The following is a 19,736-nucleotide window of genomic DNA, read 5'->3' as shown; positions in this document are numbered from 1 at the left end:
TATTTTTTGTTTCTGTAAACTCTGTATATGAACTACAGAAGTCATTGCTATGCAATTTCTGTCCTCATGTTAAAAGCAGGAAATGAGGAGTGGCAAGGGGAATCTACAGTGCATGAAGAATGAAGCACATGTCATGCCATGCCTAAAGAATAAGCCACATGCCACAAATCATATGATGTACTAGTCACCGAATAACAACCAGATCTAATCCTCAGTCTCAGCAGTTATGTGGTGCATCTATGTCACCATTTTCCTGACTTTGACACTTTAATTTTTTATTTCTCTGTTTAAGCAGCTGATGGCCAGGTGTTTGGAGATGCTGAACATTGGCAGCTCCCTTTGAAAACAACCAGCATAAAACACATGATAAACACAATGAGGTAGTGGAGGGTAGACCCCCAACATACCCTAGTCTGATTTGGGCAGTATTTTCTCACTCCACAGCCTTGCAGAACGAGCAGCTGTTTTTCTGGGCTGGGAGTGGTTAACTAGTTTCCAGTTTGTTTCCATGCCTCTGGTTACATATAAAGTTCTAAATAAATTCTAAGTAAATCTGTAAAGCAGTCATGGTCTTCTAAAGCCATAATTCATACATATATCTACATTTCTAATGTACCAATAAATATGATTGGTACAGGTGATTTTGTATGGGTGGTATACGTACACATTGGTGAGTATGTTAGGCTTCCAGCACATTCATGGAGGAACATTCCTGTTTCCTTCTTACACCTGGCAAGCAGAATGGTGGCACATCACTGGATCCCTGTAAGGGAGAACTGCAGGAAACGCCTGAACGCTGAAGCTTTGCAGAACTCTAGAGAAAAGGGACTTGGCTGCAAGTGTAGCTTGCAGTGGCAATAAGCCACTTCTGTCGTATAAAAAAGACCTTGTAACCTGAAATTAGGAAACATGAGGCCTGTGTTTTGGGCCACATTCATGCCAGAAATCACCAGCAATGCAAAGCCTGTCAGAATGAGTTTCACAGATTCAAGCACCCTCAGGCAGATTGCCGTGGAACCCACAACCAGCTGCTACAACTAAATGCTGGTGGGTGCTGCCTTGGGAGAATAGATGGGGAGGCACTGATAAAGAGTATCTCTGAAGCAGCTTTCAGTGGTAGGAGTCAGCTTGAATACCTTGTGAAAACAAAAGTATTCTTCCTTCTGTAGGATCCCCTGGCAGCTGACCATGCTGTTGCCTGAACACAAGCACAGACTGTGCGGTGGACTCTCCTCAGCCTGCTAGAGCAGCTGTGTGGGTCCATGATAACATGTAAAACCATGACTTTGCAGGGAAGTTCTGTATGTGCTTTGGAAAGCTGAAGCATTGTGAAAACTCTAGGCCCCACTGCGTAAATTCTTGTTTGCGAGGAATTCTTGTTCGCGAGGGGAAATGAAAGAGTAGAGCTGGTGTTTCATAAGAGTGTCATCCTCAAGTGGAATAAACCTTGTGAATTCGCTTCTGCTGCCAGGTTCCCTGTACCCAACCAGCATGCGTATTAGTGAAGAGGGGCGCTTGGTTGTCAACTTCAAGACTGAGGCCCGGTTTCATGGTCTGTTTGTGATGTCCCATCCTGGTAAGCTTAATCTAGACTTTAGCAGCACTATAAAAACAAAGACACCTGTCCCAAATTTTATACTATTCATTTTTCTTAATTCTGCTACTGATATCTGGGGTTTTTTATGTACTGTGCTCTTCAGATAAGGATTTTTCCTCTACTTGGGATTTCTTACTTGTCCTTGATGATTGTGTTCAGATTGTCAAACTTAATGAAATATGCATGAATCTGATGGAAATCAGATAGTTCCACTTGATCAAGAGCCTGATTTATGAAAGATGAAGATCTAGGCCATTCTGTCCACTGGGAATCTATAAATATATGGTTTTAACCCAAAAGCTATGGTTAGCTATTTACTTATGTTGTCCTAAGAACTTAGATAGCATTAACTTTTTTTTCTAACTTGAAACCTTTCTAGGTTATTTAGACCTTTTTCAGAGAGTAATAAAAGGTCTTTTATGAGCATTGTATCACTCTGTTAATAAAACATTCACTGCCATTCAATTAGTCATTGCTGAGGAGCTGATCCTGCAATTTAATCTGTTTAAATCCCACTGCCTTTATTCAGAATAATCACAGGTGTAAGACTGTCTACATACATAAGTCTGAGCATGAATGCTGGCCATGGAAAAGATTATCTAACTAAATTAAATCTGCTGAACAATAATGAGAAGGCAAAAAAATAAGAAATCTCTTTTAGTTTAACTCAGTTTTATTGACCTATAAAACTCGTTCATAGTGCTTCTTTTTCTCAGCTGTCCTCTAGCATGTCGGGTTTTGCCTGGCAGGCAAAGCCAAAAGAGTTACATTGCTGAGAGAAATTATTTTGTGTTCCCTGGGCTGACATTCCAAGTTTAAAACAGGAGGGATTATAGATCTTTGCCATTCCACTCTCACTGTTTTGCCTGTCTGTTAAACTTAATCTTCATACAGTTCTGGTTGTGTAGCCCAAAAGCCATTGTTTAATAGGCACTTGAACAAGAATCAAGGGGGCCCAGCTGTGTTGACTGTAATTGGTTTTGTTTGATTTTCAGTTAATAAAACCCAGTGCCCTGTAAAGGTATTAACATCAACTATGGCACTATGGTTTATGAATTATTGGGAACGTTTTTCAGGCTCTGAGAGTTTGCAGTGAAACAGTAAAGGTGACAAATCTGTCTCTTGGCATGTTTCTAGCTTCATCTCTAACTTCCATGGTTATGTCAGCTGATCACCCAGGCCTGACGTTTAGCCTCAGCCTCATCCGAAGTGAGCCGACGTACAACCAGCCAGTACAGCAGTGGAGTTTTGTTTCAGATTTTGCGGTAAAACCTCAGCCTTCACTCTGTCTTCTGTTGTCCCAGCCTGTTAGTTAGGATGTTGGTGGAACAGCGCTCTCTCTCACTCTCTTCAGGTTCGAGACTATTCTGGAACATACACCGTGAAGCTGATAGCTTGTACCACCACTCCACATCAGGAGTACAGCCTACCAGTGATCTGCAATCCTAGAGAGTCGATCACATTTGATCTGGATATCCGATTCCAGCAGGTACCACCCCAGTGATACCTTCATCATATTTCCTTTTTCGTCTGCTTCCCAAATTGCCTTTGTTGGTCTTGTAATGATAGTTCTAGAAACTGAATTTACTTGCTTTTAAGCAAACAAATTCCTAAATTGGTGAGACAGCACATACTCCTACTGTTTAACCAGCTTTACCCAACTGGGAAAGACTAATGTAGGAGCACAATTTTTTTTTTGTCTTCCGTGTATGACCCGTCTTTGATTGCCAATATGAAGCTTATTGACATTGATTTGGAGGATAGTTACTGTGATATGAACTAACCTTTGGGAATTCTTTACTTGTCTGTTGGTTTTGGTATGAAATAGTTTTATCACATGATTAGGAAAGTATAAAACTATTATCAGAAGGTCTTCAGCTGACTCAAAGATCAGAGTTAGGTCTCTGGTATTAAAAGTAGGATTCGTTCAGTCCTAATGTAGAACTTCCTTCACTAACTATAGAGGAAGTGTAGATAGACAAAACTGATAAAATGCTTAGCTTTAAGATTCACAAAAGTGAGTGAGACAAATCCCACCCATAGCAATATGGATCATAGAGTTACACGGGAGCAGGCAAACAGCATACCTTTCACAAAGCCCAGCTGTAAAGCTCTGTAGCTGGGAACCAAATATGAAGAAATGGACTCTGCTGTAGAAAGCATTGACTGAAAGAAATCTGGGGGTCATGTTGGATAGTTGACAGAACATAAACTGCCGGTGTACAGTGTTATCAAAAGGGCTAGCATGACCTTGGGATGTGTAAGGAGGAAGTTATATCATTTCTGTATTTTGGAGCCAATACAACTAATACTGGAACAGTGTGGCTGTAGTTTCATGCTCATTAATAGTATAGATGTATGCTATTAAGTCATCATAGAGTATAAATCTGATCCGGATCAGTCAGGGGTACACAATTGCTTTTCTGTTGAATTAGCCAGAGTATACAAGGGAATGTATGCAGTCTTTATGCTTTCATTTGACATTATGCCAGCTATGGGAGAACACATGATTCCTGATATGGCATTAAGTCCTGGCAAAGCACAGAGATGATACATGATCTGACATGAAACCTATCTTCTCAGAGTTAACCAGCAAAACATTTTGAGAAAGTTTGAATGGATAAAGTGAGGGAAATTTACACTAGTTCAGCACTTCAGCTTTTGTCTGGTATTTCTAATCTGCTTCTAGGAACTCTAAAGCAGTTCACAGCAATGCTAAACCACAGTTTGTGTCTGGTCCTAGTACAAATGAGAAGATGTTGATAATTGAAAGAAAAATCAAAAGAGCTGCAAAAATCATTGCAAAATGATCTAAGTAGCCTAGGGAGAGACCTCTTACCTGGAAGAAGCCTATGACTAAGAACTAAGAACTATGACTAACAGCTGCCTTGGAATAAATAAATGGATACTATAGGGGTCATTATACCAGATAAAGTTTTAATAATACAGTATATGGAAGTTTCAGGTACATCAATTCAAAATAGGGATAAGGTGCAAAATTGCAACAGTGTCGTAATCACTGAGGACTGTGGCCAGTTAGTCCCCCATCACTAGCAATTTTCCAACTAAGACCAGCTCTTTTTCTTGAGATACTTATAGTAAAAGGAATTTAGGAAATTCTGTGGCCTCTGATATTGTTCCTTTTGATCATAGATTGAAAGACTATGTGGACTTAAAGCAGATCTCAAAAAAGCAGCGATTAGCAGCAATACAGTAGCACAAATTCAGTAGGCAACGTCTAGCTCTTTACCTCTAAGATTTTCTAGTCATTCTGCAAAACTGAATATGGATTGGTATTCATTGTTTTAGAAATAAGAAACAAAAGGCAGAGAAGTAAGCATGAAAAGTCAGACTGTGACGCTGGTCCTTAGACTAGGAAACACCTGATACCTTGCACAGGCCCATGGCATCCAGTCCTGGAGCCCCTAGTGCAAGAAAGGCACTGGACCTGTTAGAGTGGGTCCAGAGGAGAGCCACAAAACAGCCAGAGGGCTGGAACACTTCTCCTGTGAAGAAAAGCTGAGAGAGTTGGGGTTGTTCAGCCTAAAGAAGAGAATGAGCCAAGGAGACCTTATTGCAGTCTCCTAATATATAAACGGGGAAAGACAGAGAGAGGCTTTTTACCAAGGGCTGTAGTGACAGGACAAGGGGCAACTGAAAGAGGGTAGATTTAGACTAGATATACAGGAGAAATTTCTTAGAATGAGCATGGTGAGACACAGGAATAAGTTGCCCAGAGAAGTTGTGGATGCCCCCTCCCTGGAAGTGTTCAAGGCCAGGTTGGATGGGACTGAGCAGCCTGATCTAGTGGAAGATGTCGCTGCCCATGACAGGGGCAACAGGCTAGATGATCTTTAAACATGACCTCCAACCCAAATCTTTCTGTGAATCTATGAAGTCAATGAGTGCAGGTGTCACAACCGGACCAAAACAGTTTTGACTGTAAAGTCTAATGATGGAATGATGGGGCAGGACAGGAGTTGTTTCTCCCAATTCTTAGTCTAGTGCTCCAGCTGCTGTACTGAATTATCTTCTTGGGCTTCTTAATATAAAGCTTTTCATTTTCTTGGAAACTTTTTGCACTGGTGAGGCTGCATCTCGAGTACTGTGTGCAGTTTTGGGCCCCTCACTACAAGAAGCACATTGAGGTGCTGGAGCATGTGCAGAGAAGGGCAATGAAGCTGGTGAAGGGTCTAGAGAACAAGTCTTATGAGGAGTGGCTGAGGGAGCTGGGGTTGTTTAGCCTGGAGAAGAGGAGGCTGAGGGGAGACCTTATCGCTCTCTACAACTGCCTGAAAGGAGGGTGTAGCGAGGTGGGGCTTAGACTCTTCTCCCAAGTAACAAGCGATAGGACAAGAGGAAATGGCCTCAAGCTGCACCAGGAGAGGTTTAGGTTGGACATTAGAAAAAACTTCTTCACCGAAAGGGTTGTCAAACATTGGAAGAGGCTGCCCTGGGAGACAGTTGAGTCTCCATCCCTGGAGGTATTTAAAAGAAAGGTAGACATGGTGCTTGAGGATATGGTTTAGTGGTGGACTTGGCAGCGATAGGTTAGAGGTTGGACTCGATGATCTTGAGGGTCTTTTCCAACCTTAACAATTCTATGATTCTATGATTCTAATTTCCTTCACAGTTGTTTTCACTGTTAAGACTAAGACATCAAGGCAATATATTTGCTGTCTTCCCTCTGAGATTTTGGTCCAACATTTCCTTCTTTAACATGTATCTGCCTATCTCCTTTTTCCTCTCTCTGTGGCCCTTGAAAAGGGAAGCAGGTAACCTGGAACACTAGTGAGGATTGTACTACTGCCATCTCACTCTAGGATTTCCTGAACAGGAACAGCATTCAGCCTCCATGCTCTACTTTACCCCAGTCCTTTCAGCTTCTCCTTATTTTAAATGTGCATGACTATTTCCTGACAGAAGCAATTCCATAACCAGAATATATGCTACCCTGAGATGGACCAGTCTCAAGAGTTCTCTGCATCTTGAGGCACCAAGTATCTCATGGGCTTTGGTCCCATGAAGGTGGAGATGTCTAGCATGGGTGATTTGCCTTGTCCCCAAATCATCCATATGCAGAGTTGATGGTCATGGCAAATAAGCAGAATAAATTGACAGTACTTTTCTCACCCAGCAGATCCTCACAGATTATATTTTTAAGAACTCTTCTTTAACATGCACATGAAAATGCATATGAAAATAATTATATTTAAACTACTGTTTAAATATAAAACATAAACATAAACATAAAACTGAAATAAAAATAGTAACTTAAAATAGGATGCCTAAGAGATGTATTCATAGCTATATGCATAGTACTCACCCAGGCCATTGCTCTTACCATTGTTGTAAACTGTGTGGCTGAAGTCCAGTGCCTTTGGCTGAAGACACACTTCTTGTTCCCTGTTCCGTGGACATTTACTCTGCCCAGGAATAGCTTGATGAGGCCATGCTTGATTCCCTTTGAGAACCACAGCTGGAAACCAGTTGTGCCAGCCAGGTATTTGAAGCTGTGGGACTGCAATCCAATAGCCTGAATCCCAGGCATTTATAAGGAAGCATTCCAAGAGAATGGAAATTATTTTTTCATTATTATTTCTGTGAAGAGACTATGAGGGTAGGGTTCCTCTTTCTGAAGATTAGCAGTGGGTTTATAAAAATATTTCAGCTATACATTCTTCTTACCAAATCCTGTTGCTTTGATAGTTTTGGGACTCTGTTGAGAAAAAGGGATTTGATGAAGAATAAATATCTCAGCTGTATAACTTACAGCAGTAGTTTCTGTTGATATTGTTATATCTCATTCCACCAGCCCCTTGTCCATGAGCCAACAAGAATTTTTTTTCCGTTTTCCTTTCTTCCTTTCCACACACATTTACGTATATATACATAAATTACATATATATGTTAACATCTTTTATTTGTTTAGTGGCCTTTTGGTGGTTTGGTTTTGGGGGTTTTTTTTTGCATATGTGCATCTTCCACATTGTTTCTTCAGGTACACTGCATCTTTTTGGACTTTGGGGTCTCCCCAATTCTTTGGTTCACTATATTCTTTCCTTTTTGTTATGCCAAGTCTCTGTATAGTTCGCCTTCAAACTTATGTTATATGGCCCAATGAGAACCTGCTGCTGCTATTATTGATTTATTTTATTCTTGTAATGTAATCAAGGAAGAACCATAGATAACTGTGCATATATATAAAGATAAATATTAGCATAAAAAGGTGTTCAAATGGTTTGATACATTTTCACATGCATGATCTGATATCCTGCAGCACATCAGAAACACTGATACTTGCAAATAAATCCTCAGCAATGTGTACTTTCAAATAATTGGCAGAGGATCAGAAGCAGAGGTGGGACTTGGGTGTAAAAGTGGAAATGGAATAGAGAAAACAGGCTGTGATGAGTCAGAGGGAGACAAGTTATTGAGGGAAATATTTTCCTCATGTCACCCCCACACATAAGTTGCCCTGGGCACCTCTTTGGCTGGGATTTGTAAAAATGTGGTGGGAGGAAACTAACCTAGAATCCTAACAAATATCACAGAGGCAGGTAACCCAAAGATTGTATGCATGTAAAATATATAGCAATTTGTGCCCAGTACAAAGAAATCTTTTGGGTTAAACTGTGTTATTGCATGTAGATATGCAGAGCTAATAGATAATGTACTTTGGGAGAAGATCATGTTGTGTTTTAAGAGTCATTAAAGAATATTTGTTGAAGAGCCTTATGCTGTTGTGTTTTAGGTCAGTGACCCAGTGGCTGCTGAGTTCAGCTTGAATACCCAGATGTTCCTCCTCTCCAAAAAGACACTGTGGCTATCTGATGGCTCAATGGGCTTTGGGCAAGAAAGTGATGTTGCTTTCTCAGAAGGTATAATTGTACACAGATCATGCACATTTAATATGTGTTCCACACTGTCAGGATCCTGGTTCAGTCAAAACAGGAGTAAGGGTTTGGGCTTGCTGCTTTTGTTCTTTTGCATTTGCCTTTCCTACCTGGCAGTTTACATCAGAGCTGTTGGCCAATCTGCACTGAAACTGTTATGTCTGAGGGTTACAGTACTGGTGCCATTTCTCACAAGCTGAGCACTTTATAAACATTGGCTGATATTAAGAATATTCCTAGATGATAATTGAATATTACACAGTCTTTTTGTTGTGGGTGAGTGTACTGGGTCTGGCTGGAATGGAGTTAACCTTCTTAACAGCAGTCCCTACGGTGCTGTACTTTGCATCTGCGGCTAAAACAGTGTTGATAACATGCCAATGTTTTGGCTTACTACTGAAGAATGCTTGCACAGCATCAAAGCTTTCTCCCTTCCCCCTCTCCTCCACTGGTTCTATTGATACATCTGTCAGTGGACCTTGGCAGTCACTTCATTCCTTTGCTTTCCTCCTGTGCCTCTTTTGCCCATTTATGAGTGCCAGCACCTTGAATACACGACTGTCTTTTGTGATGTATTTGCACAGTCTCTTGAACAGCAAGTACCTGGTCTCTCTCTCAAAGTCTACAGTTGCTCCAAATTGTTGTAAAAGCAACACAACATTTCTCCTTTCCTTCTCCAGATTCTCAGCCTTCCTAACCACTTTCTGTCCTACATTTCTGACCACTGCACACAGTATACAAGTTCATTTCACTTGTACAGTATGCCAGTCTGACCAAGTATAATGAACTCTTATGGAATCTGAACAGGATTCTACTGTCATAAAAAAGAACATCTCTTCAACAAAGTGCATTGTAAGGAGGCCAAAACCTACACCCTGGTGTGGTGTGGATGAGTACATGATGTTTCTTTGACTCACTTTTTTGAATGAAGAGCCCAGAATTAAAGCAGCCCCTGAACCTGTTCAGGTTCTAGCAATAGCAAATGGCCTCCTACTGCTGTTATGTGGCCCAGAGTGCATGAAAGAGTGTGCACTCTGATCATGGCCTTTGACAACCCCCTACAGAAGAAGCTGGATAGCAAGGTGTCTATAGACACATTACACTGCACTAGGCTTCATGACTAGGCTTATTAACTTAGCCTCAGTACTGTGCTAAATGATTCATTGCAATAGTATGTGAATTATGTGCACTGTTTACAGGTGATATCATATATGGTCGGGTGATGGTGGATCCAGTGCAGAATTTGGGTGATTCCTTCTACTGTAGCATCGAGAAGGTTTTCCTATGCACAGGAGCTGATGGATATGTACCCAAATATAATCCATCCAACACTGAATATGGGTGCCTTGCTGATTCTCCATCCCTTCTGTACAGGTTTAAGATTGTGGTAAGTGTTCTAATTCTGGGAGGATGCACTTTTTTTTTTTTTTTACCTTTTTTTAATCCCAAACCAACTGTTCTTTAAAATGTTCTCAATGGCACAAAATTTTTGACTCGAGCTCCAGGATAATTTGAACTGATGAAGGTATCTTACCTTTGCCCTCCCTGGTTCTATTCTTAACCTTCCTGGGGACTCTCATAATTTAGAGTTTGACCTAAGTTAGAATCCCAAGATAGGCTTTTCCTCTGCATTGTCTATATCCATTGACCATAGAGGAAGTCTTAGGAGACATTCAAGTTAAGGATTGCAATTTGTTTCATCTTTATCCATCCAAAATTTAGTGTATAATATAAAGTTAGTCATCCAGGTTACCTCTGTAGTCAATACGGAGAGATACTTCTAAAGATGGCTTACAATATTCGAGATTATTTCCCTTTTGAAAATAATTATAGAGTAAGCCTAGATGACTACAGACCTGCTGCCCAACTTTTAGAGAGTTACCTTTAAGTAAGAAGATTATCTAATTATCTAAACTAATTTATATGAATGTTAATAGAAATGAAAGGTAACTTCTTTAAGCTGGGAAATGGACTTCTTACTTTTATTTCAGACCACATTTATGCATCTTTTGTATTTTAGAAATGTAGCTATGCTTGTTCTCCAGTGTTTCCCTGTGGTGTTTCAACAAAAAAGTCTTCAGGCAAGAGATTAAATAGGAGTTAGTACAAGTCAGATATCACCACAGCGGCTTCTCATGTTTTTTTTCTTGATATTACACTGGATTGCATAAAATAGCATGTGAAAATTACACAGTTTATACATTGTGTATAAATATTAGAACTGTCTTCCTAGAAGAAATGAATCTGTGTTTTACAAACATTTTTCTTTCTTTCCATGGCCATGTAGGACAAAGCTCAGCCGGAGACACAAGCCACAAGCTTTGGAAATGTGCTTTTTAATGCAAAACTTGCAATAGATGATCCTGAAGCTATTCCATTAGTTAAACAGCCAGGCTCTGATGGCTTTAAAGTAGACTCAACTCCTCTATTTCAGGTATGATTTCTGTAACTTCTTAGCAAGAGCACTAAACCAAGAAAGAATCACTCCACAAGAAGTGTTGTTAATAACAAGTCATACTGAAGCCAATAGAAAGATTTATTCTGATTCCAGTGACAGTCAAACAGGATTATAAATGCTTAAAAATTTCTAGATTTGGATAAAATTTGGAGCACATATTAAAAAATTTCTCTGGGAATACTATGGTTTCCTCTTGCTTAATTCCACAATCTAACCAGAAATCATACAAATTTTTCTTATGCATTTCTTCTAAGAACTTGATACGTTCCTGTTACAAAGCACTGGTTTATTGCTTTCCATCTCACTTGTCAAAGACAAAAAATAAAAGAATCATAAGCATTTATAGTGAACATCAAAATCAGGTTGATACTCAGCATTTCCTGTGCAGTTCTTTCCTTGCAAGCTTGCACATTGTGAAACATCTAAGTGCTGGAAAGCCTAGAAACTGACAACTAAAGGATGCAACTGCTTCTTAGTTAAATGTAGTCCTTCAGCTGTGTATTCATCCCTTTGATCTATATAATGCAGCCAGGAGTTGTCTCTTCATTATTTGTTTCTTTAGTATTTGCATGACCACATGCGAAACTCAAGTGCGTAAATTAATAGAAAAAATATTTAGGAGACTTTAATCCTACTCCTGGCCACTTAAGTATTAAAGGTACCATTGTAAGCAATGGAATATTTAAGAAAACAGCCTACTTACCAGTATAAAAAGGCTTTCATAATCTGTCCCCATGAAAATGAAATCTCATTTTTATACGAAGAATCAATTTCCAATAATTAAGTGATTTTTAGTCCTCATTCTGTCAAAAGAATGAGAATATGAAGAAACAACAGATATCATGAGAAAGACTTGGAAAACCAAGAAAAAATAGAAAATGTGTTATTTCTTTCAATAACTGAACTTTGCTGCAGCCACTGAAATTATCAGCCAGTAACTTTACGACAGTGTTCAGACAATCCTACTGGACCTTGTGGAAGCCAAATTTATTACGTATTCAGAAAAGACAAGACCAATTCAAGGAAGATAGCGTCACCTCACGCAGACTGCAGGGAATCACGCAATCACAGAATGGATGAGGTTGTCAGAGACCTCTGGAGATTGTCTGTTCCAACCCCCTGTTCAAAGCAGGTCACCTAGAGCAGGTTGCCCAGGACCGTGTCCAGTTGGATTTTGAATACCTGCGAGAATGGAGATTCCACAGCCTCCCTGTTCCAATGTTCAACCATCCTCACAGTAAAAAAATTATTCTCTTATGTTAAGATGGAAATAGAGCCACAGCCAGGGCCTAGTTAGCCAGTGAGTTGGGCCTAGAAAGTCCTTTTCTGTGGCCTGTCCACAGCTGAGGTTCTTCATATGGCCATTGGTACTAGCAGTACCAAAAACATGCCAAGGCTATGCTTCTTCATCTGCACCTCATAGACATAGACTCTGGCCACAGAGAGGAATGGACACTATCTCCTCTTAAAATTTTGGCAGGAAACGTGATTCCTCTGGTGCACCTTGGCACATAGTGGGAGGTTATCTGTGCATGATTTTGAAAGTACTTGTCCAGGCAATCAAATCAGAACAGTGATTGATTTCCTCTGTGTATAGTGCTGTCTAGATCGTGTATGTGTGTGTTTAAATAAAATAAATAAAATGTATCTTTCCAGGTGTCTTTGGGTAGGGAGTGGTATGTCCATACAATCTACACTGTACGTTCAAAAGAGAACGCTAACCGCGGAATCGGCAAAAGAAGCGTGGAGCACCAGTATCACTCACTCTTCAGTGGTGGGAGGCCAGGAGCATCCACACAGAGACGTCAGAAGAGGGGAGCTGAGCAGGACCCAGAACTTGCAAAAGACATTGGAGTAGAAAACAAACGAGGAACAAACATTCAACACATCGCACTAGATCGCATCAGCAAGAAACAGGTTCCTCAAAGGGAGGTTGCAGTCAGTGGTGTTCTCCCCAGGGAAATGAATAACCAAAGTGCAGGGGTCAATGTAGTCACAATCATTGGTGGAGCTGCTGCCATTTTCCTTGCCATCTGCTTAATTGCAATCATCATTTTACTGCTAAAATGGAAACAAAATTCTGAGAAGAAGGAAGCCACAAAGGAGTCGGGCAGCAATGAACCAATGATGCTACCATATAATTACACCAGCGACAGCTCAGAGGTTTGATTCCAAGACCGCAGGATTCAAACCAGAGTCTCCAGAGTGCCTCAAAAAAAACTTGAACTGCACTTTGTTAGCAGCAGATCGCATTGACTCATGAGGAACGAAGAGTTCAGACGCTTCTAGGTGTACTTGAAATTTTTTATCCTGAACCCTTGGTACTATTATCAACAATAGAATAATCCATACCTAATCTCCCACTTCACACGAAAGGTAATCCTCAGGATGTCACATCGCTATATCATGCACTAATCTTAAGCAGCAATTCAAGGAATTGCATTGTAAGGGAGAGATTTTTGTTTTGGTTTTGTATTTTCTGACATTTCAAAAAAGTAGAAGAAACTATCCAAAGGTGCTGTATATCCTGTCTGCAATAAGAGAGGAAATCTGTTTCTTCAGAAACACAGAATACTTGAGAGGAGGAATCCTTACACTCTTTAGTTAAATTTTGTACTGTTTCTTACAAAGTACTTAATGTCTACAGTTAGTCTGAAAGGTGATGAAATGCCTTAGGCATTAATCCTCCCTCTTACAAGCTTTTGACCTCACTTAAGCTATACCAGTGATTTTTTTTTACTTATGTGTAAGAGAACTTTTTCAAAAGACAGTTAGATTAGACAGCATAATGTTATAAACAATTGCATGTCACAGGATACATTACATATTCCTTTCTGCAAATTCTTATTCAGCTATTTAATCTGATTTTTTTTCCTTATTTATGTTTATACAAAGCCAAAGAATTGCAACAAATCCAGAAAGAATTTTGTTTTTCACAGAAACTGGATGCTTATATCCTCTTAAGTTTATAATGGATCATGGAAGTGTTGTAAGGTAAATTGTATTTGTTAGTGCATATCCGCTGCTGGGAAATGCAAGCATTAGTATTTCAATACCTAGAGAAGATGATAGAGTTAGATTCAAAATGCAGAGGACAAGGTTCTACCTGAACTGAGCCTAGGAATCATGATACTGAATCCAGCATGTGATTGTCAGTTGCCATATTAAATGGCAACAAAGTGAAGAAAAAATTAACATTTGATTGAATCGAGTAGTATTTATTACTGTATAATCATAGCACATCTTGACAAACATGCTGGGTCATTGCTGGGCATTTTTTAACAAGTGACTACTTTTGCAAGAGTAATTTTCTCTTAGGGTTCTTGATTTAGGTAACATGACAGCATGATGTTCCACAAAAGTGTGCATCAGCAGAGTGCCATGTCAGTTCTTATCTAGGCAGGACCAGTTCTGTCCCAAAGATATCCTGACAAATGCTTGGCTATTAAAGCTTTGTAACCTTCAGGACAGATTGTCCCATTTGTCACACTAGCGTTACATATGAATAAATCCTTTCAAGTCAATGGGCTTAAACTATATAAACTATATAAAATCTGAATCAGGCTGTTGAGACTGTTGCTGATGTACCTGTTACCTTCCATAATATTGTGGCGGTGAGTATGGGCAGCCCCCATCTTCAGCTGCAATACACTTGGCTTTTGGTATTCTGGGGAGCATGCTGCGGAGATCTGAGTTAGCTGAGCAGGATCCAGCCTGAAAGCAGCCTGGCTGCAAGCACACAATGCTGCCTCTGAACAAAAAATATCCATCCAGAAGGCTTCCTGGCCTGGCTGCAGTGCTCTGTCAACACAGATAAACCTGACCTAGTAATGCTGCACAATCATCCCCTGAGCCATAAAGACTCAGAAACGCCTACTAGCCTAGGAGTATCTGTGCTATAATTCATGGTACAGTGTGAATATGCTCACAGAGGGACTCATGCTGATATCTCTTGCTCTGGGTTCATATTGTTATGACTTCTCTCATTTAATCAGATTTCATCAGTTTTTCACCAAATTAATCAGGTCAGAATCTGTCCTAGCTCTTCTCAGTTTTCTGAAGACACTGATTCAGGCTGCTTAATTGAAGGATGTTTGCAGCAACCTATGGGTCAAACCCCATTACTAAAATCATGCAGTCATCTTTTATTTTAATTAATCTGAGCTCTAGCCTGAAATAATTATCCGCAAGACGTGCCCAGTGCATTAGACCTTTTCCCTAGTCACCTGACATTAATTCAGTCTTTTAATGAAGTTCCTGATTTTGTGATCCATGTATTACGTGTGCAAGATTGATCAAAGACTTAACCCACATATACTTTCTGTATTTAGTTTAAGTTCACAACTAAGTTGTGAGTGTAACTTAAGATCAAATTTGCCTTTGTGCCTATATGTGAAATCACTATGATAATAAGAAATGCAGAATTTGTCTCCTAGAAGCTGCATGTTTGGATAACAGCAGTCCACAGTTCTTCAGTAAAATGGGACACATGTAAATAATAGAACATTTTAATATTTATAAAATGCCTGTTTTGTATAAGCAGAGAAGATCTTTTTAAAAATATATATAAAATACATAAATTAGGTGTTTATCAGTAAAGCTATCTTTCTGCTTTTGAATTTTAACAGATTGAAATATCATTAATGTTGCTTGCAGGCAAAATCTTTTTTAATTATTATTTCTTTTTATAAAATCACATCAAAACCCATGTGTTCTACAAGCCAAATATTTAGCCCAGTAAACAACTTGATCACTGCTTTGAATAGCATCTGATTACAACTCTGTAAAATGATTAGGTTGATGGGGATTATCAGACTAATGTTTTTCTAACAATGTATAAAATAATAGTCCAAACTGGTGATAACAAAGAAAAACACAAAGCAAACACTGAAAAGTTGGACAAGCATGAGTGAGATTCATGAGTCAGATACTAAAGTCCTCTGCCTGGGAAAAAAAAATCCCAGTGTTTTCAGTAAGGCCTGCTGGCTTTGTCCCATTCTTAAGAAATCTGATTTCTTACAATTCAGTGAACTATAAGTACATCTGTAACAGCATGCCTTTTTTATTATGGCTTCAAGGTTTTATATTTCAGCAAGAAGTTTTGGAAGCTTATTAACATTTTCCTTTCTACTTAACAAGTGGCCTTGTTTATACTAACCTGAATAAGTGCCTCGTTCCCAGTTATGTGTACAAATAAGTTAATATTTATCTATCCATGCAATAAACTGAGTATATTTTATATATATATTTAATCTATTTCCAGATTATGTATTCGATTCTCTTTTCCCTGGAGATGCTTGTTCTGCTAACAGTAATACCATTTGTTAAACCCTTTATACAGTAATTACCGTGTTTAAATTTGTTATCAAGCTGTCAAAAATCTTTCCATGCATATTTATTTGGAACAATTTTTTGCTTATGTCTATAGCCGTGATATTTGACATTTGTATCAGGAAAAAAAAACCAACAACTTCTGTTTTGGTTACTGATCTAAAATTTGTGTATGAATATCACAATGTGGAGAGGGGTCAGTAATGCACTGTTAAGAAAAACTGATTTGTCACATTGATGGAAGAACATAAGCTTCCTACTGTGTTTGCAATAAAACTCACTGCTTTGTTCCTGAACTGGTTGTTCTCTGGTCATGAAGTGTTCAGCACAGGGGTTGTTTTTTAATCATTGTGATTGCACTCGTGGCTGAGAGGGGGGGTTTTATTTCAATTTCAGAACTCGAGAAGTCTCTAGATATCTGCAAGGCCTTTGTAGGCTGGATTGCCATGTTCCTCTGTGCTGGCTGGGTTTATTGTACTAGCCTTGTTGACAAGTGAAGGTGAGTCTGCAGGAAGCAGTCCTCTTGTTCCTGCAGCGCTGGTGTTGCTGTCGGTTGTTTCTTGTGCCAGCTCATTAGATTTTTTTCCCAGTGGCAAATGTATCAGGTTAGAAACATAAGAGATGTAGACACTTAGAGTGCAACTGTTATATATGTGTGTGTGTGTGTATAAATATATACACACATACTATGATGCAGAAAGAAAAAGCAACTCCGAACCTTTCCCCTCTCACCCCACCCTTTGTAAACTGTCCAGGACGGGCCTCTGATTTGTGTGTGAACTTAAGCAGGCACCCACCTCCTTCACTGTCAGAAAGGCTATACTTCATGGCTAGTTACATGAGTGGCAGTGTGTTTACCAGCTGCTGTAAGGAAGGACCAACTAGCAGGCAGTGATTCCTGCTTTGCTATGTCTGTTCCCTTCTACTGCCTAAACTTGCTCATGTGGATTACCCTCTTAGCAGTTACTTAGGCTGAGTTGAGCCATCAGTGTCATACCTGTGAGGTCTGTGCTGTGACCTCTGCCAGGGCGAATCAGATTGGGTGTGTTTCTGTCCTGCTCCAATATAAATAGCTATATATGATATAAATGAATGAAGAATCTGGTCACAGGACTGTAGCACTATCGATAAACCAAAGGGCATTAATTTCCCACTCCGAGGTCATCCGCAGTGATCAAGTGATGTCCACATTCATTTTGGCGCTTAGTGGAATTCTGATACTCCTAAGGTGTCCAAGCATGTTCCAGCAGGTCAGGATGACTTTCTCTTCACAGTCCAAGCTTATGGGCATAATGCATTCTTGTTATTTATTGGAAGAGATAATCCATTCAGAATTTACCTTGCACTACCGTCACTTTGGTAAGTAACCATTGACTTCCAGTAAGAATGAAGGGAACAGCTGAAAGATTCTTAAATGATGCGTCTTGTTTCATTTCATGGCCAATAAGCATGCGCTGAATTCCTGCTATCTCCTGTTACCCGCACTTTCATGGTACAAGTTTTCCTGGGTGTGAATTTACATGTAAAGCATGAACCTGTAACTGCACAAGTTAAAGCGCCTGGTAATATAAAGTACAGAAACCATCATGTAGGGTTTTTTCTTGGAGTAAGAAGGAATGAAAGTTTGTATTTGTCAGCAGCATGCTAGGTCTCTAACAGCTGGCTCACCTGCACCTCACATCTGCCTAGACCTTCTGCTGAGGACTGCTTGACATGGTAGCATGGGTCAATAGCCTTTTCCTGGTGCGTATCCTGGGAAGGCGTATGGTCTGGACAGAACAAGGTAAAGCATCTGGAGAGGGGAAAGTGGGGGCAGAGGTAAAAGATACTGTTGATGATTTTATTTACCTTATAAATGTCCTCCATTTATTCTCTGTTATTTGTAACAAAAGGTTAAAAGAATATTTATTGGGGTATCAAGTGTCTTTTTCACTGATGTATTTTTTCTTATCTTTCTAATGGCACCAAAATGATCCTGGCAAGAAAGAAACATAAATACCAAATTCTTTAAAAGTAGTAGCTCATGGGGATATTGCTGGGCTTCTCTTCTATTTCTTGGCAAGAGACTTGGATTTCAATACAGCAAGTTACACTGTGCCCCACAGGGACTGGTCCCCAGTATTGTCAAGTCTGAGAAAAAGAAGCTGGAGTAAGATCTGGCTAATCATTCAGAGCAACAAAAGCCTCTGTCTTCAGGAGCAAAATGATGTTGATATGTCAGGAAGGTGACTTCATAGGAGGTGTCCTCCTACGGCCACATCTCATAGCGTCACACAACAGTGCCACAGACTACCTCAACGGCGTGCCTTACACAGTCTCCTGGAGACAGGGTTCCTGGCCTCCCATTGTCAGGATCTTGAAACACTCCCAGTTGGAGGAAGGGAAAGATTTGTATCCGCCCTCAAGGAGCATCAGCTGGAGAGAGATTTGTAATGGCTTTATGGGCATCATCATCTGTCCATACATCACACATACAGCAACCTTCATGTGCCCAGGGCTTAGCAGAGGTGCCACATGATGCCCTCAATATTCCGCGCAACCCTAATGCATCAGTGTGCACTACAGCACAGGCACCCTCAGGGCTCCTCAGCACCTCGGGAGACTTCTTCCCTCTCAGGCTGTAATGTCACCACTAACCCACCATGCTACACAGGTGACGTGCTCATTTATGTCATGCCTTCCAAGACTTCAGAGGCAAAAGTCTCAGCAGAGCACGTTCGCTTCACCTGAACACCACTGAGATCCTAACTTAGATGAACTTCAGTAACTGCGCACTGGGACCTAAACCCACCTGCAGGACGTGCCCAGAGCGGCGCGTGGCTGCAACTGTTTCGTTGCTAGCCTAAATGTTTTTAACCAGACTGGCATCTCAGAAGAGATGAGTTTCAGAGGCAAAACCCACTTATTGCATTTATGTAGCCAGGCTAAATGAGAGCAATTCAATAACTGCTTTCACTTGCTGACAGGGTTTTTTCTGAACTAGCTGTATAGTTAGGCAACTTGTCCAGGAAATTCAGAGTCTATTATCAGACACTAGCCTGAGGAGGTTTGTGTGTACACCTCCTGCAACAGTTGCTGCACCCATTTATTACTATTTCCTCAGCTGTGGTGATTTTCCTACGCTGCAACACTGCGCTCAGAACACCACCAGTAATAGCTTCTGTCCGAGCTCTTTTGGCTTGGTGCGCTGCAGCTTGGATTTTCCTTTCCGATTTGGCTTCCAAAATGAAGGTGCTGGGGAGATATTTCACCCCTAGGAGATTTCGGTTTCCTCAGTAACTGTGCATTTGACATCTGTAACATCATTATGAATGGTAAGCGTGATGCCAACAATTCAAAAAAATTCTTGCACATTTAGGCGTTGCCTGTAGTTGCCATCTGGAACTGTCAGCTGTGGTAATAGGCGTTATCCCAGTCTCCTCATGAAGTGTCTGAGAAGTTTTATTCTCCGATA

General features: G+C 40.2%; 1 protein-coding gene across 1 annotated transcript in view; it reads left to right on the top strand.

Moving 5' to 3' along the window:
* The window catches only part of FREM2 (FRAS1 related extracellular matrix 2), a 141,835-nt gene extending 125,257 nt beyond the window's left edge, over nucleotides 1-16,578 (top strand). The window contains exons 18-24 of the mRNA XM_064440962.1: nucleotides 1,472-1,576; nucleotides 2,735-2,862; nucleotides 2,952-3,086; nucleotides 8,352-8,478; nucleotides 9,693-9,880; nucleotides 10,781-10,927; nucleotides 12,608-16,578. Of these exons, the coding sequence (XP_064297032.1) occupies nucleotides 1,472-1,576; nucleotides 2,735-2,862; nucleotides 2,952-3,086; nucleotides 8,352-8,478; nucleotides 9,693-9,880; nucleotides 10,781-10,927; nucleotides 12,608-13,120 (1,343 nt within the window). The 3' untranslated portion in view covers nucleotides 13,121-16,578. The remainder of the gene's footprint in view (nucleotides 1-1,471; nucleotides 1,577-2,734; nucleotides 2,863-2,951; nucleotides 3,087-8,351; nucleotides 8,479-9,692; nucleotides 9,881-10,780; nucleotides 10,928-12,607) is intronic.
* Nucleotides 16,579-19,736: the final 3,158 nt, after the last annotated feature.

This window comes from Phalacrocorax carbo, chromosome 1 (assembly GCF_963921805.1).
Source record: "Phalacrocorax carbo chromosome 1, bPhaCar2.1, whole genome shotgun sequence".
Taxonomy (NCBI): Eukaryota; Metazoa; Chordata; class Aves; order Suliformes; family Phalacrocoracidae; genus Phalacrocorax; species Phalacrocorax carbo.
Note: the sequence above shows the minus strand (reverse complement) of the source record. Positions and strands in the feature narration are given on the sequence as shown.